This window comes from Drosophila erecta, unplaced genomic scaffold (assembly GCF_003286155.1).
Source record: "Drosophila erecta strain 14021-0224.00,06,07 unplaced genomic scaffold, DereRS2 tig00000000-arrow-pilon, whole genome shotgun sequence".
In the NCBI taxonomy this organism is placed as follows: domain Eukaryota; kingdom Metazoa; phylum Arthropoda; class Insecta; order Diptera; family Drosophilidae; genus Drosophila; species Drosophila erecta.
This window is the reverse complement of record NW_020825194.1, coordinates 26,398,599-26,415,698: the sequence shown is the minus strand read 5'-3', so window position 1 is coordinate 26,415,698 and position 17,100 is coordinate 26,398,599. Positions and strand designations below refer to the sequence as shown.

The window sequence follows — 17,100 nt, the reverse complement described above, 5'->3', positions numbered from 1 at the left end:
TCGCTTGTATAAAATGGATTAGAGATTGCTAGATTGGTAAGCGTAAAAAATGGTGCCAGCCGTATTTGTTAATGAATTTAATATTAAAATAAATTTTAAACAAGAATGCTATAGTCGAGTTTCCCATCTATCAGATACCCGTTACTCAGCTAGTGGAAGTGCGAACGAGACATTTAAACAATATTTTTAACCGATATAGAATTGCGAATAAAATTAAAAAATGAAAAGAAATTGTTCTAAAGTGTGGGCGTGGCAGTTTTGGACGGTTCGTGGCAACATTTGGAAACAATATATATACTTTATGTAGTCGGAAAGGCTTCCTTCTGCCTGTTACATACTTTTCAACGAACCTAGTATACCCTTTTTACTCCACGAGTATGAGTTCGCCATACATCACCAGCAATTTTATATCACAATGAGGTGAGTTAACATTATTATTAAGTATTAATCGATTAAGTCTAATCTAACTACAACTAGGTGGCATATAAAAATAGTGTGCAAATTCAGTTTAGAGCGCTGTTTCTTAAACAAACAATTAAGTTAACTGAACCAAGACCGTGTTTAAGTTAAGTCCACCTGTCGTCGACTGGGAGTGATTAAATTATTTTAAATGTATTTATCTTATTTCAGCCACATGGCTGTTAGTCTTCCCGATTATTGGATACATTTGAAGTGCCTTGCTCGGCGTAAACCATTGCCAGCTTTTCGGGGCCGCTCCTTTGCTGTTTGCTTGTTGTCATAATTATGCTGGCATCCCTCATTGGCATTCATAACCAATAACTACACGACTCACATGCACCCATCCAACCCCCTCCCAGCGCACTAATACCCTCGCACATTAAGGATCACACATGGTCGGAAGGCGCGTGCTTACAAATTTCGTAATCCTTTAACAAGCCAGGCAACTTCCGCTCTCGCATTTGGCTCTTGCGCACGACTCCCTCTGTTCTGCTCCTCCGGCTGTCATTGTCTTCGGCCTCATCATCGCATAATTAATCTTCAAAAAATCATCAGCCGTCGCAGGCATTAATCTTTGTTAAAACGTTTCACGCAACTTTTAGTCCATTGTTACACATACGCCGTGTGAGCCGCATACAAACGAGGCGGAGGCGGAGGCGGAGGCAGCCCGCCATTCTGCGCTTCATAACTCTGCAGTTCTCGTAATTTAATTTGTGCTGCCAGGCGTGCTGTGTTTTTATTTACTAATTTCTTTTGACAAAGGTCTTAAATCTTAAATACGAGCCAAGTTGCGAGAACAAAGAGCATTCGGGGCCTTTTTACGGCTGGCATATGCAGTCGATGCGACAGAGTCAACAGAGTTCACTCGTTCACTCGACTCCACTGGGCTGCAATGATAAATGATATGTCCCCGGCCCGGCATCATAATAATGCAACTGCTGAAAGGGCGCGCAAAAGGGCGTTGTCAGCATCTTTCCTGGCTGCCCCCTTGTGTGTGTGTGTGTGTGTGCGAGAGAGTGTGCGCCCATTATAATAGAAAATAAATGAATGATATGTTTCTGACACGTCGCTGCTGTCATTGCTCCCACTTCATTTTTACGTCTCACGTCATCGTCTTTAAGTTTCGCAGCTTGGCAGCAACACGCACACGAGTCAGTTAAAAAGAAAAGCCATCTTTTGGCATTGACAAGCAGCATCTGCAACAACAACCCAACAACCCAACAACCCAACGACCCAACGACCCAATCTCCTGCTCTTCATCATGCTCAATTTGCGCGAATTGTGTTGTCTTGTCTTGTTTTCTGTCTGCCGCCTTGTCTCGGCCCTTTGTTCGGCTTCGGATTTTCCGCCCACAATTCCGCTTCCCCGATCTTTCCGACAATTGATTTAAATATTTTTGACACTTGTGCCAGATAATTGCTAACATTAATCATGGCCCGGCAGCTGTCGCTCCCGCTCACACTCACTTGCACACTCGTTTAGGCTGGGAAATTCCTGAATTATAGCTGGCTTTTGCCAAATCAAACATGTTACCTGATTGGAGCAACCGAAAATAGAGGGATTCAGAATGCTGCAAACCATTGGGCAGTAAATATAATCCGAGCATTTCATGGGGCCTCTATATTTCGATGGATTGTGTAAGCCAACACAGAATAGTATGCCCGATTATATTTAAAACTTTATTAGTCGGCATTTAGTATTTGTTCATAGGGGGCTACCCTGCTTGTTTTATATTACATTTTAATCCGTTTGGATAGTTATAACTTCAAAATAATATTTATTTACAGGCAATACTCCTGTTTATTAGGCTGTTGATTTAATTAACCAGCATACGATTGGATTCTTTCCGAGTGTGCAAATAACTAATTAAAAATAATAACTAAAATTGATGACAGACTACTGATAAAGCGGCTCCGGTTTCATTTTTTCAGACTGCTGATGTGGAGAACTGCATTCGGCCTTGCAACACAACGATAATAATACAGTAATGTATGAATCCAATAACTATGAACCATTCAACCATCAACTAACAATTCTTAATGAATGTTCTATATGTAATTTAAAGTTCCTTAAATTCCTTAGGTCGCCAGGGGCGCAGCCGCCCACCAATCCCCGCATTTAATTGGAGTGCTATCACTTCTCGGGATTCCCAACCAAGTGCCGCCTTTGCGCCTTGACCTTTTAAGCCCTCGATGGCGGCAATTAGTCGCAGGTCTCCGACCATCCCACTCGCATGACTTCAATCTGCCGGCAATCTGTTCGCCGCTTCGGTTGCCACCTCGTCAATTTATCACCAAATCAATCAAAAGCTTTAGGCAAAGTGAGATGCTTTCTCCGCCCGCCCGCCCCTTACATGTGTTGATGCACGGCGTGTAGGTGTGGGCGTGTGTGAGTGAAAAATGCCGGGAAGCAGTTCCAAGGAGGAGGTCCTGCGCTGCACTCGCTGCCTTTGATCGCTTAGCGTGAAAATTTATTTGATTGCCTGCTATAAGCAACTTCGGCTAATGTGATACAAGCCGATCGGCTGCTGGTGCTGCTAGTCAATAGTCAAATAGCGAATGACTAATGCCAGCTGTGCACGGGAAAAAGTCAATGGCAGGCGATTTTTGAAAACAAGAAATAATTGTGCCTCAATATCACACAATCAACTGAACGACTTTGCTGGCACTCAAATAGATGCAGATAAGAGGGAACTTCAGTCTTGCTTGTTCGCACTTCCTTGTCATATATTGCCAATATGCACACAGATTAATACAACATTTTAAGATCATTTATGCTTCCTAGAGTCGCACTTTCTCGCAGTGTGTGCGTGCTTGTGTGCGGGGGCGGCGCCGAGGGCGGGGCGTGGCTGTCGTCGCTGTTAGTTGAGCTTTATTAACTGTCTGTGAAGTTCTGCGAGGTACACAAAGCCGGCGGCGAGAAGGGCGCGCAATCTCAGCAGGGCATCTCTATGCCCTGGCTTTCGATTCCGTCCCTATTGCTGGTGCCGGATTCTGGGATTCTGGGATTTGGGATCCGGGATTCCTGCCCTCTACCGTGGACTGCGCCCCGTGGACGGGACAGGGCTGTGTTTGCCGGCCAAATTGCTTGTGATGAAGACAGTCAAGCGTCAATCAGTCAGTCACTGGCGTTGGCAATGGCAATGGCAATGCCTCTGAGCCTGACTGATTCGGATGCCCTGCCTCGCTCTGCCCCATCTTCCCCTCTCTTTCGCGGCGGCCTGCGCCTGTCTCTTTCTGTTTCTTCTGCTGTCTCCGTCGGATTCGCAGACACCGTTTCCGTCGTCTATTTGTGTCCCGTCCAATGTCCTTCTGGCTGTCAGTTAACATGCCTTTTGCGTTTGCCATCTCGGAGCTGCACTGTTTGGTGGGCTGCAGAGGGGGCGTGGCCGGGTCCGGGTCCGGTCCATTGGCCGTCTCTCTTGGAGAGATAATCACTTTGGGAAATTGCTCATGAATGATTTGTTGGCATAAATCAATTTGATTGATGAGCGTCAATATACTTATATGCCGCTTTGATGTGGGCGATTCCAATACAGCGAGCCCACGCACACATGAGGGTACAAAAGCACAGAAGCACCCAGCCTGCCTAAGGACCCGTCTATAACTGCGGTGAAGAGAGTAGCACTCGAAAGGATGCACGGATTTAATGGACTTAGTGGCACTATCAATGTAATCAGACAGCAACCAAAAACTGGCTTGCTTTTACACTGAATTTATAATGTAAATTCATTTAAAATTATTTCTAGCTTATTAATGTGCCCACCGCTGTAGCTGCGAATGTTTTGTAGCAGGGATTTGTGCAGGAGCAACTAATTGATCAATTAAACATCAATTCCTTGGCCATCGAGCTGCGGGTCTGGCCTGTTCTTTGATTTTCACTTTCCACATTTCCTTCCTCCTGGGCTGCTCCCAGTGTCAGCTGATGGAAGTGGGGAGCTGGGTTGGTGGCCTTCATAAAGCAAGAAACTGGTGGAAACTTTTCGCTATTTCAACTTGAGTTGTTATGACACTTTTAATAACTTTATTATTGCATTTACATAGTAGTAGCAGGGCACGCCAAGAGCGCCGGCACCGCCGCCAACTTGTCCTGGTTAAGTGTGTCGAGCGAGTCCTGGTTCCCCCAGCCACACTTTTCCCGCTCTCCCGCTTTCCCGCTTTCCCGCTTTCCACCCTGCATATGTTGGGGCTTTCCTCGAGGAGTGTGTTTGTGTGCGAGTGTTTCTTAGCTGTCTACGCAATTAAAAGTTTAATATAATTAAATGGTTTTATGACTTTGACTGTGCACCGAGTGCTGCATTCCTTGCTCCCCTTTTCCGCACACAGAGGAAAAAAAGCATTTTCGACTTTGAAAGTTATTCATTTAACTTGCCTAAGATATAGCTATTATAAAAAGCAGAAACGAGGGTATGGAAAATGTAATACAAATAGTTAGCAATTGAATATACTTCTAAATGTGTTTATGATTATAACAATTTCATTTAAACTCGCTGTTACTTAGTTTTGAGCCATGCAGCAATGAGCCAAATATTTTTATACAGTTGGTTGCATTTTCAGTACTCAGTATTTTGTATTCCATAGCAAGAACAAAGAGTTTGTTGCCGTGCAACTTGCACTGCCCTCAGACACGTTTTCAGCACAGCGTCTTAGGAAGCTGCCTGGTAAACACGTGCACTTTAAAATCCCCCAAAGCAAATAACAAGCTGATAGCAAACTGGAGCAAACCCACCGATTCCCGCCCCCGCAGGTCCCTCGCTGTGATTAAGCCATCAAAGTTTGCTTTCGACACGCAGCATTAACGCTTCGACTTTGCTTAGCTGTGAGCTTTGAGCTGTGAGCCGTGAGCTGTGAGCTGTGAGTCCTTCGACTGAGAGCCAAGTGCAGTGCGGCGGATGTCGGGAGCCCGATAATTACTTGGCCAGCGTGAAGTTTTGGGCAGACATCAGCAGAAATTGGCTGGCAGGATGATCGGAGCAGGATGTGGCGACAGCAAAAGGACTCAGTCGCAATGCGTCGTTTTGCCCAGTCGATGTCATCGCCGTCGTCCCTGTCGATACAAATCTCCGCCGACAGATGGTCACTGGCATCGGGGGGCGTGAGCCCTAAACGACGGCAGCGACCACGCCCCCATTCACATGGGACGGCAAATGGCCTAATTTATAAAGTGGCAGATATGGTCGGTACCGTAGCGAAACATTTAATACGGCATAGAAGTTGACGCATTTAATAAGTGGATTTACTTAAGGGCATCTTTGGGACTTACTAATATTTCTTAACTTATTTCTAGTTTAACTGCCCAATTTAACACAGGCCAGAAGCATTTGTGGCCATATAATTTTAAGCATTATTCCATTTTGAGTCTTGGTGTTGTGTCTTTTCAATATCCATCAACTCCATCGCCGCTTCAGCCTAATCTCTGTAATTATTTGAATGTTTCAGGCTTGGTTTCAGCCGATGCCCATTGCGATGCCTTTCAGCTGCATGACCCAAATATTTCACTCATTTGCATAAACATCTCCAGCGCACATTCAGAACTGGGAAATGGCATCTACCGCAGAATGCAGAAGGCCATTCTGGGAACCGGCAGCCGGCAGGGCCGAAAGCGAAAAACGCTACACAAATCATGCGTAATATAAATTAATAGCTATCAACTCTTAAATTTCGGCAGCATTTTAAAATCGGGCCCCTGGGCCTTTTGGACAGCCACCCGCCGTTTCATGGCAAATTAGTAGCTCGTGGGCATTTTAATTGCGTCCAGAGGAGGTTGGGATTGGGGATGGGTTGGGGTGTTGGGTCCGGTGATTTGGGACAAGGGGCGGTTATGTGCGTCAAAAAATAAAATGAATTCATTTGTACCCTTTTCAAAGCCGCATAAAAGAAGGCTAAGACGCGGCACGCGGTACGCGGTTCCCCAAATGACTTAACTCATTTAATGTGGCTCTAATGGGATACAATTTAAATTTAATTGATTTGCCCGACAAGCTTTTTATGGCCGCAGGAATTTCTCTAAATTAAAAATGCCCTTGCCCATTGTGTCCGTAAAAATGTGGAGCGCTTTAAAGGGCTCCAAGATTAATTCATGTTTTCTGCTCACCATATTGATTAAATATGCGGAGCCACGCTGCTGGCTCAAACAGTGCCTGACAACAGTTTGCTCGCATTTTGCGCTCTTTGCACTGGCTCGCTGATTTATTGGTTTAATGCACCCACCAGCAGCACGAGCAGCACGAGCAGCACCAGCAGCACCCGCATAAACAGGACGCAACAAACCGCAGCGGGCGGAGGCAGGAGCTGCGAGTTGGGACAACCTTTGCTGCCCGCCGCCATTTCTTAGCCTGGCAGCTAATTTATGTGCGCACGCGGCAAGAAAAGCTGGCGAAAGGATACGCCATCCTGCCATCCTGCCATCCTGCGAGCAAGGAGTGCACAGCCCACAGCTGGAACACGGCAAATAATTTTAATACTTGTAGCTGATCGATTCCAAACCGACTTAAGGGGGGAAAATATGCTGCAATAAAATGAGCTGAATGAAATTTGTCGAATTTCTAAAAAAAGTTATAAGGACATTTTGGTTCAGTAAGAGAGGATCACTCATATCGGTTCAGTTTTCTCTGTGCAGCGCTCATTCCCCTTCATTTTGCATAGTGAGAATTATGCTTCCAGGGGCGCAGGGGCGCAGGGGAGCAGGAGCAGTTGGGCTGCAAAGTGGGCGGCTCGAGTGTCAGCGAGTGTAAAAATTCGCATTTTAATATTTGCCAGTAAGGTGCCCTGCGTTGGCAGCTGATTTGCCATAGGTCCTTCCAGCGCGTCTAGCGCTGCTCCGTCCTGCGTCCTGCGTCCCCAATCCTCCATCCTTCGTCCTGCTCCTTCGTCCTGCTCCTTCGGCGTGTTTGCCTGCCACTTTATCTGCGCCCAGCAGCTGGCGTTTGTTTGCGGTTCCATCGCGCGTTGCGTGTTGACTTTTGTGTCTGAGCCACCTTTCAACTGCAACTAATTTATTTTATTTGCCAGCTGGCGACCTGGCCGCCTCCCCTCCCCTCCCCTCCCCTCCCCGTCCACCTGGCGCGTCCCTAAATATGATTCAAAACAAGCATTAGAAAATGTATTGCATGGCAGGCTGGCTGTCGGCGTCGCTGCATTTGATACAAAGTATCTTGACGCTAAGAGCCTCCATCCGAGTGCCGAGTGGCCCCACTTCCCACCGACTCCACGATTCCGCGTCATTGCGGTGGACAGGCTGTAAATGAGTTTTGTTATCTGCCCGCCAACAAGCGAACAAATTGCATTACTTGGAGCGGAACTGGATGGCACAGAGTGTGAAACTTTTTCGATTTATCGCGATGATGAGCCCTATACTATCCTGCGACTGTGCCTCTATCAATATTTTGTCATTACTTGTTTATATTTGTTCAAAACTCTAACAAACCTTTGGGCAAATAGTGAATTTACTAGATGGCCACGCTGATTTCAGAGAAGCGTTCTGAAGTTAGGTATCGCTAAGGATTTTGTATTGTTATTAACTACAAATCTACAAACTTGCATAACCCCATCCCATTTTTAACGGGTATCTGATAGCCAGTGCACTTGACTATAGGCATTGAGTTCTTAGGCGATTGACTTCACTTCGAAATTTCCAAAAAGGCCTGTTGTACAATCTGGCTATCGCGAATCCAGGTATCAGTGGGCATATATAAACAAACAACTTCTCAACCCGTTGCGGCCATAATTTAGCGTAATTAAATAGCGCATGAAAAATGAGTAAATTATGGAATGCGAAGCGGTCGTAAATTTGAATCCAAGAGGTCGATGAGTCCGCTGACCAAACTGTTGCTCTGCTCCTTTCTGGCCTTCGGACTGTTGATTTTATTAAAATCATTTCGTTTTTATAGTCGCTGGGTGGTGGGAAGGCCATACAACAACGGCATACTTAATTACAACTGCATTATAACAACGTTACAATTATTGTTATTATTTTTTATCCAAGCATCCGGGACATTGTCCCGACCACATTTATAAAATGCCCATTATTCATGGCCTGGTCAGGAGCTATTAATGTCCGCCGGCCAAATATCAGGGAAGTGAACGAACCATTTCAATATAAATTAAATTTTTATGCGTGTATGCGAAACATATTAAATGTTTTGTGCATAAGAAACTCCCCTTAATGAGACGGACAATTAATGTTTTCGAGTCGGGGCCCCATAAACCGATGCCATAAATTCAGCTCTGTGCGTTGGTAATTAGTGGCCAAGGTTAATGAAAGCAGAGGAAAAATCCCAACGACGAGTTCATCAGGAGCATTTCAAAGTTGGCTGAAAAAAACCTGCAAGGCGAAGCCGTCTCAAATTTTAGATGAGCCAGAGGTTTTACTCATTGTTTACATTCTTTACCCAATTTTGCTTTATTGATAAGTTAGTATTTAATTAAAAAGTTTGTACGCATAAAAAATAAGGAATCAAATGCCTCGTACTAAGTGCTAAATATTTCTAAGCCTTATTGTGTTTCAAGCTATTGTGTGTTGCATGTGAAAACCTTTCTTGCCGATTTTTGGGTCATGGTTAAAATGTTATAGTATCAACCGACTTCTATGCCCGGTTCATCATCATCATGGACACGCTGTAAATTAGCTTTACAATCTTAAAGTACAAATAAATTGAATAGAGTTTATGATTAAAGTACAAGCCCAGTTACCTGTAGAGCCGTTCTCACGGAAAGCGACATAACTCCGAGTATCCGTATATTGTGCGGATACTGGGATTCCCGCAACAAAAAGCCAAATAGCTTTCGCTGTTCGCCACTCAACTCGTACCACGTCACATTGCAGATGCTCTCGTACACTTGGTCATACTGTTGTGGAAAAATAGGTAACAAGGTATAAGTACGGTCAATATTACTAAAGCTCACTCCAAACTCAAGAATGGTGCCCAGTATGCAGTAGATGGACATGCTGTACGCAGAAACCACGAAGAAGATGGCCGATGGCATGTGAAAGCTGGTCAAGTTAATGCAGAAGCTGAGCATCATGGCCAAAGCCATCGAGAGAACCTGAGTGGCGATTAGTTCGTAGTAAAGGGCATTTATGGCGCGACAGTACCTACAGTTGAAGGGAGCAATAATGGTATAATGAGGTATAATTTATAAAATTAGGCAACAAACTATCAAAATAATAGTCGGAAGATTTTGGAAACAAGTTCAAGCTACAAGTTCTTATTTCATAAGAAATGAACTGCTAGCTTAGCCCTTCTAAAAATTAACTTATTATACGGATTTTAGGAATTATACATAATTATAGTTAACATAATTTTTTTTTACAATCGAATCCACTCAATTTAAGACTTTTAAAGAAGACGAAAAAAATGTTTCTTACTCCGTGAATAATTGGTGCCATTTAATGAGGATGTGGATTTTATAAAATTAGGCAACAAATTATCAAAATAATAGTCGGAAGATTTTGGAAACAAGTTGAACTGCTAGCTTAGCGCTTCTAAAAATTAATAGTAACATAAACATTTTTTTTCAATCGAATCCACTCAATCTAAGACCTTTAAAAAGGATGAAAAAAATGCTTCTTACTCCGTGAATAACTGATGCCATTTGATAACATCCAGGAAGAGGCGTTGGCGATTTTCCGCACCTCCAATAGGAGCTCCAACTTGGACTAGAGCCCTGGCTTCCGCCTTTTGCTCCAGGGCCTCATTCAACTCTTCCACCTTTACCTGCAGCATATCGGCGAATGTGAGGATCTGCGTGAGGCCGAGAAAGACGAACAAATCGCCGGAGTAGAATCCGACTCCTTGCACCACCATTGTCACCTGCAACGACCAGAGGGAGAAGGTGCTGACAAGATCTTGGCAGTTTTAGTGGATCCTACCGACTGAATCAAGCACGTGACTACGTAGCAATAGTTGTTCTCGAGCGGTAGACCTGGGATTAAATACTGCATCGCAGTGACCCGGGTTCCATCGTACAGAAGCATAGCCAGCGGCTGGAGTTGCATCAAGCAAAAAGCGAATACATATCCGTTTCGAACGATCTTCAGGATGCCGAGCAGTCGATCTATGTTCGAGTTCAAGGTCCTGTGGTAGGAATCTCCCCGATTCTCGTACTCCTCGTAAATGCTTTGTGAGTAAAGGACTAGGCGTCTCATGTCCTGATGCCTCAGCAGACAAGTCAGGAACTTTCCGAGTCCGTGGAACAGCCCACCAATCATGAGGCTCGCCCTCAGTCCCACCTTCCAGTCACCGCCATTATTTAGGATCGTGAATACCGTGAAGGCCGTGTAGTTAACAATCGCAAAGATCGTGGTCCAGGTGCGATAGTTAAATTCCATTTTGGGCGCGAGGAAATCCACGCCAAGTAAATTGGTCAAACTATTGATGTACTGGGATAGTTCGCGAAAGCGACTGGAAGGACTCACAGGAACGCTCATTGCAATGAAACTGATTTAAGCGTGCAGTTCTTACCTTTTATACAAAAACATTTGTTTTCACAGCAGGACCGCAAATGTCGCCGCAATTATCATAATTTACAAGTAATTTTGTTATTATCTCCTTTAATTGTTGGACTTTTTGCATTGTCTATTTCCAGATACATGGCTTACACACATTTTCCACTTAAAGTGAATTAATTTATCAGCTCTTTTTCTGCGATGTAAGCCTGTTATTATATTATTGTATATGAGCTGATACTAGATTCGTTGAAATGTGTGTCAGAAGTCGAAGAAATTGATTGTCTATATCCCTCCGATTTCCTTCTCTTTGAACTCTAATATTTTTTATGAAGGAACATGAATAAATATTATTGTTATTGTGAGAAAACTATGTCATTTGTATTTCTCTACCTCCTAATGCGTCAAGGAACTGAGTAAGTTGATGCTTTAAAGCTATCCTCAAGCCCAAAAAATCACATTGTGTGCATGCTCGTACTTACTGCACAATGGGCCATTTCTAAAGTATTCTGCCGAAGACTTCTACGCTGTGGGTTAGCAAACCGCAGTATTAACACAATAAAGCTCCCTCGCCTTTTGATTCCCCCCTAGTCAGTGGATGGAAAGGTGGCCACCTTTCGCATACAATTATGCCCCTTTGTTTCGAAAGTCCTCCGATGGCATTCATCATACGCACTGTTGTCTAATACACTTCAGAGTGCGGAACGTTATTAGTCAGGGCCCTTGGATAGCCTGGCGGGTATATGTGCACTAGTTCATTGTGTGCTTTTTGTTATTAATTTCCAAGCTATAAATTTTGCTTTGCCACATTTCTAAAGGCCGATCCCAACTAAAACTACTCTCCAGTACTTGGGCCAGAGAATGTGTAGGGCGGAATGGAAATGGGGAGTGGTTTGGCAACTCACCTTTTCCACGCTCGAACAGCTTTTAGTTTTTGTCTGCGGTATTTTGTTATTCTGGCCGATCCAGCAGCTCCGCCTTCCATCTGCTGCATCTTTTGTTTATGCCCCACAATGGCCTGCCGCAGGTTTTTACTGCCTTCCATTGTATTTCTGGCTGTGTGTGTTTGATTTCTACACCCATTAGAGGGGTATGCTGAGTTTGGGACATGTACACATACTTGAAAAGAAATAGAGCTCAAAGGGTAGGAATCATCATTCGCCTCAGCAGATTGTTGCTTATGCTGAAATCTAGGAATAGTTCCATGGTATCCCATAGTCGCAATACTCGACTGTGTAGTTCGTTTGCTTCCTCCTATGACTTTCGTTGTCTTCTCCTTGGCTGCCTGCCTATAAAATGCAATGGAATTTCATATTGTGCGAGTATATATCGGCATCAACATAATGCTCCCGGATAATATTCCCTGGCATTTTTGCGCTGCGGCACGTAAAAAATGCAGGCTATACACACCAAGGCCCATGCCTGTGCGTTTGATGTTTAATCAATTGAAAATGCGAGTGTGTGCCATTGATGGTCGGCCCCGGCCCCGCCCCCTATTACCCGAAAACTTGGCGCCTCAACTTGTCTGCCTGCCGGCCTGCATAATGCGCCTGGAGTGGCGGCATGGCGTGGCGTCATGGTGGTGTGACCTAAGCCAGGGTCGGATTTCCAGCCTGACTTCCGCATCGACCCGCCGGCTGTTTGCGGAGCTCAAACGGAAAACTGCGAACTGCAGGCGGCTCTTAAGACGCGCTCTCTGGAAAAACATTAGCAAGATTGCAAGGTGCGTGTGCGGTGCCACACACACACACACACCCACCCACACCTACTGGCTTCCACATGCACTTCCTTATTGAAAGGGAATTGAACGCTCGACTTGCACGACGGCTTCCTTTCGCAGGATTCGCCTTTGCTGCTTGCCGCTTGAATGGCTCAAAGAGGAATAAAAATTACAATATCGCCGTTGCCGCCGACGATGCAATGGAAATGGAAGGCAAACAACAGGCACAACTACACCCACTACACTACACGGAGCACGGAAAAAATTCATGGGAATCAGGGTAGGTTATTTAGTGGCAATAATTATTTTCTATATTTTCCTAGGAATTCCTTTATTTTGTGCGACATAATTTCATACATATGTATACATTGATATATGTTTTAAAACTCTTTTTTACGCAATTCAATGCAAAAGACGTTGACTAAGTAAACTAAGACTAAGAAAATGGGCTCCTTAAGATTACAGTCACTCAAAAACCAGATATTAATGGTCCAGTATTTCGTCCAGTGCAAAACACAAAAAGGAAAGTGCAGAGCCTTAAGCTGCCTATGGAGGCATTCATGCGATTGTGTGGGAGCGTGCGTGTGTGCGTGTGTGTGTGTGCGTGGGAGAGTGTTTCTTGTATTGAAACTTCCTTTAATGGCTTCCGGCTATCATTATTGGCACAAGGCATTGTCCGTCCCTCTCCTGCGGCTGCGTGTCTATAAAGATTAAACGCATTGTTCTGTGTTGATTCTTTCCATCATGCAAAGAAATTAATATTCGCAATCCATTATCGCTCCTAATAGCCCGCATACGAGCGTACACCCACAAAGCGGCATATTTAATAACCCTAATGGGCGGCTTAAAGCCTTAAAGCGAGTGGCGACCTTTTCGCAGTGTCCCCTGCTACCCGCTGATACATAATCAATCAATCGAACGCTTTAAGCTGCCGACTAATATGCAGCAGGACGACCCAGACAGGGCAATATCTTTAAGTGTCCTTGCTCCTGGTGGCCAGATACACACATTGATCGATGGGCGGACCCCGGTACGTCAGCGTCATTCGCTTTGGCTAATGATGACAAATTTTTTATGGCCCTTATGAGCGGCAGTGACTTAAAGCGTGTGGGAATGCCTTAAGATGGCACAGGAGTCGAAATACTAGTATAAACGCAAGAGTGTCATTTGAAAGAAATTAAAAATTGCAGTGATTTGTGAACTAAGGCATTGGTAGTGCTCGAATTAGGTTGCCTCGAATATTTATTAAAAAATTGATTATTTTCCTTGTAATATTTGAACAATGTACAATCGCCCAGAGGAAGACAAAGTGGAGTTTTCTCGCTGTGTGGGCCTACAATTGGGGGAGTAGTCTGTGGGCCAACCCTTGGTCAGCCCGGGCTCTTTATTAATTTGACAGCATCAACAGGAGCTGGCTGACTTGGCACGCTAATGATTGAAATGAACTCCGCCTGCTCCCCGGACACTCCGCTCCTCTGCGGGAAAACCAGTGTAACGCCTACCGTCTAACCGGCAGCAGCTTGATTGATGGTTATCACTCAGTGGACGCCGAGAAAAGCCACTACAAGGACTTCAGATTAAATGCTGTAGGTGTGTCATAACTTTTTCCTGCGCCTGGCATTCCTCCGGATCCTTCTCCGGCTCCGGCTCCGGCTTCCCATGGCCCATTGTGCCGCATTGCTCCTTTGTTTGGGCGACATTTGGGCACTTGTCATCCATCCACTGACACAAACGCCGCGCCCAGACGCTAAGTATCCCACAGAAAGGAGCGCAAAGGGACTCCAAACGTGGAATCCAAAAATATATCTGCCTTGTCAGGGGCGAATGAAAAGGGAGACAAAAATATACCGCCATTGGTCATGTTTGAAAGCAAATGAGGCCAATTAGCAAATGCAAATACGGCGCGTATTTTAGAACTTTTTATTTTTGATGGCAAAAAACACAAGCTAAAATGGATCAGCGAACGTCATGTGGGGGCACAGATTAAAACCCAATGAGCTGTGGGTGTCGATGGGATCAGGCATATTAATCCGAAATAAATGCACAAACGCAAAGTTTTGTCTTCAATATCGGCCAAGTTTTAGATGTTACGAAAAATAGTAATTTTTCTCAGATATATTTAAGTATGTGCGCTGCTTGTATAACATTTAAAAGGGTCTGGATTGATAATGTACTCGAAAGAATTCAAAAGAGCTGTTTTTACACTTTAAACTGAAATACTCATACTGGAAGTTTTAAAAGTTACAGATTAGGAAAACTCGAAAAAGTATCCTCTTCATACTTTCTTATCAGGTGTGACAGATAATAATGGATTTCATATATTTGCATTTCGTGCAGAGGCGGACAGAAGCGAGTTGGCCTCAAAATGTTGCACTCCACAAAGTTCAAAATTACGCTCGTCTTTTCACTCAAAGTTGTTCAAAGGTAGGGCAAAGAGTAAACATCCTTTGCGCAAAAGAGAAAGGCGGGGAAATTCGCTCTTAGCGCTCGGGGAAATTTGTGCTGAATGGAAGTATAAGAGTGGAAAGCGGAAAGTCAAGCGGATAAAAGAGAGACTTGCGTGGGCAGTTTTCGTTCAAGGGCTTAAAAATAGGCTAACGGATTGGGAGAATTTTTTAAAATTTCACTTGTTGACTGCCACTAAAGACAAAGGCCATATTTGATTAAATGAGAGCTGGACACTTCTAAGCCTTGGAAAACATTCAATTTACATTCCCCATCCGCCTCCCTGCGTCTGCGACAATCAAGGACATCATCACTGGGCAATGGGCGGCAGAACGGAAACGGAAAAATGAGATTTATGACGTGTACAATGGAAGGTTGAGGGCAGGTAAGGCGGCAAGGGGGCAGATGGGCCGGGGCACTTATAAATAAAAGTATGTGTGTACATGCCATAAATGCTGGGTGAATTATTAAAATAAAAGTGAAGCGGAAACGTAACAAAGGTTCGGCGGCGGCATTTATGACAGGAAAACGCGAAACGCAATACAAAGAGATTGCCGTGGCACGCATCTAAAACGAGATATGCCACGCCGGAAATAAGCGTCCGTACAGCAGCCCTCACTCACACTCTCTCACACATACATGTGCATGTGTAACGCACACTCGCACACCGTTATGTTTACGCACTGGCAAATCAAGATCCCCCATAAGTAGGCTTCATTTGCCAAGAAAATGTTGCCAAGAAATCGGCAAGGGAAATGGCTTGGGAAAAATATGCGTACTCTCCAGTAGCAGGCTTTCTTTAGTTTCGCATGCTGTTACTATTTTAAAGACGTTTTCCACTAACCTAAAAATTCGGTCAATTTCGCTATCTATTTTGGCTGTGCTGCACAGTACAATGCTCATGTAGATGGCCAAACTCCAGGCTGAGATTTCGATTTCACAGCTTCAATTATTATTTTTGTACGGTTTTTTTTACGGTTGTATTAGCCTTTCGATGGCACATCCGCATCTCACAGCACTTCGTTCAATGGCTCGACAAACCATTAGCCGAACTGCCCGGACTCTTTGGGGAAGGAAAGAGTATGGAACAGGATTACTAGTTCAACTAAATACAAATGTATGCATGTACACAAGCGCCCACTTAGCCGCGCCTCGCCACGCCCCCAATCCCGGCCCGCCCCCATCCAATCACCCCACCACTCCGCGCCGCTCCTGTGTATTAATGTTCATTGAAGCGATCAAAATCAAGTCGACTACGGCTAATGCTACGCACATTTCTTGTTTTTTGTTATTCCTGCCGGATCCCAACCGTCGATGGCCCAAACTGCCTGTGTGAACTTTCGCTTGTTATTTGCAATTTGCCTCGACAACAATAACAACGGCGAAAACAAGAACTCGAAACAGGACCAACATGCGAGTCCGGAGGAAAGGAGGAGCTTTTGATTTCATATGTGTGCAGGCATTTCTGTTTGTTTTCGCCACTCGTCCTCTCGTCTCTCGTTTTTCGTCTTCGACGTTGGCTTTCTTTTTTAAGGTCGTTTACAGCAAACATTTCGTTTGCCCAGTGGGCGGAGGTGGGTGTATGCCGAAATGTATGTTATTATTATGGGGCATGTTGTTAACTACTCATACGCAAAACGCACTTTCCCATCCCCACGTCCGTTTTTGCGGACCCGAGCATAAAACGGATTTGTGAAATCGCTCGGAAAAAATATAATCAAAATTGTTTTCAAATGACTTACAATTGCTGGGGACCGTGCACTGGAAGAAAAGTAAGTAAACAATGTCTATACTCTTAAATATGTCGTCTATTTAATATGTTAAAGCATACGTGGCTTCAAAAAAGGAGAATGCGTTTAAAAACAAACGAAATACATATTATATATTTTTCAAACTTTTTTAAACTTGCACAACATCTCTTGCACAAATGCTAAAGTTTTCCAAATATGAGGTTTGTTTTAAAAGACATAAGGACATGCATTTGCTAAATAAACTATAACATTTCAGCAGCGATAATTGCAACATTTTTG

At 44.3% G+C, this 17,100-nt stretch overlaps 1 protein-coding gene across 1 annotated transcript; it reads right to left on the bottom strand.

The window, feature by feature from the left end:
• Nucleotides 1-8,853: 8,853 nt before the first annotated feature.
• On the bottom strand, nt 8,854-10,887 carry LOC6552799 (putative odorant receptor 83c). Its single transcript, XM_001978991.2, has 5 exons — nt 10,330-10,887; nt 10,032-10,270; nt 9,363-9,552; nt 9,150-9,305; nt 8,854-9,094 (listed from the first exon to the last, which is right to left on the bottom strand). The coding sequence occupies exons 1-5, from the start codon at nt 10,885-10,887 to the stop codon at nt 9,044-9,046; spliced, it is 1,194 nt and encodes a 397-aa protein (XP_001979027.1). The 3' UTR covers nt 8,854-9,043.
• Between the last annotated feature and the right edge of the window lie 6,213 nt (nt 10,888-17,100).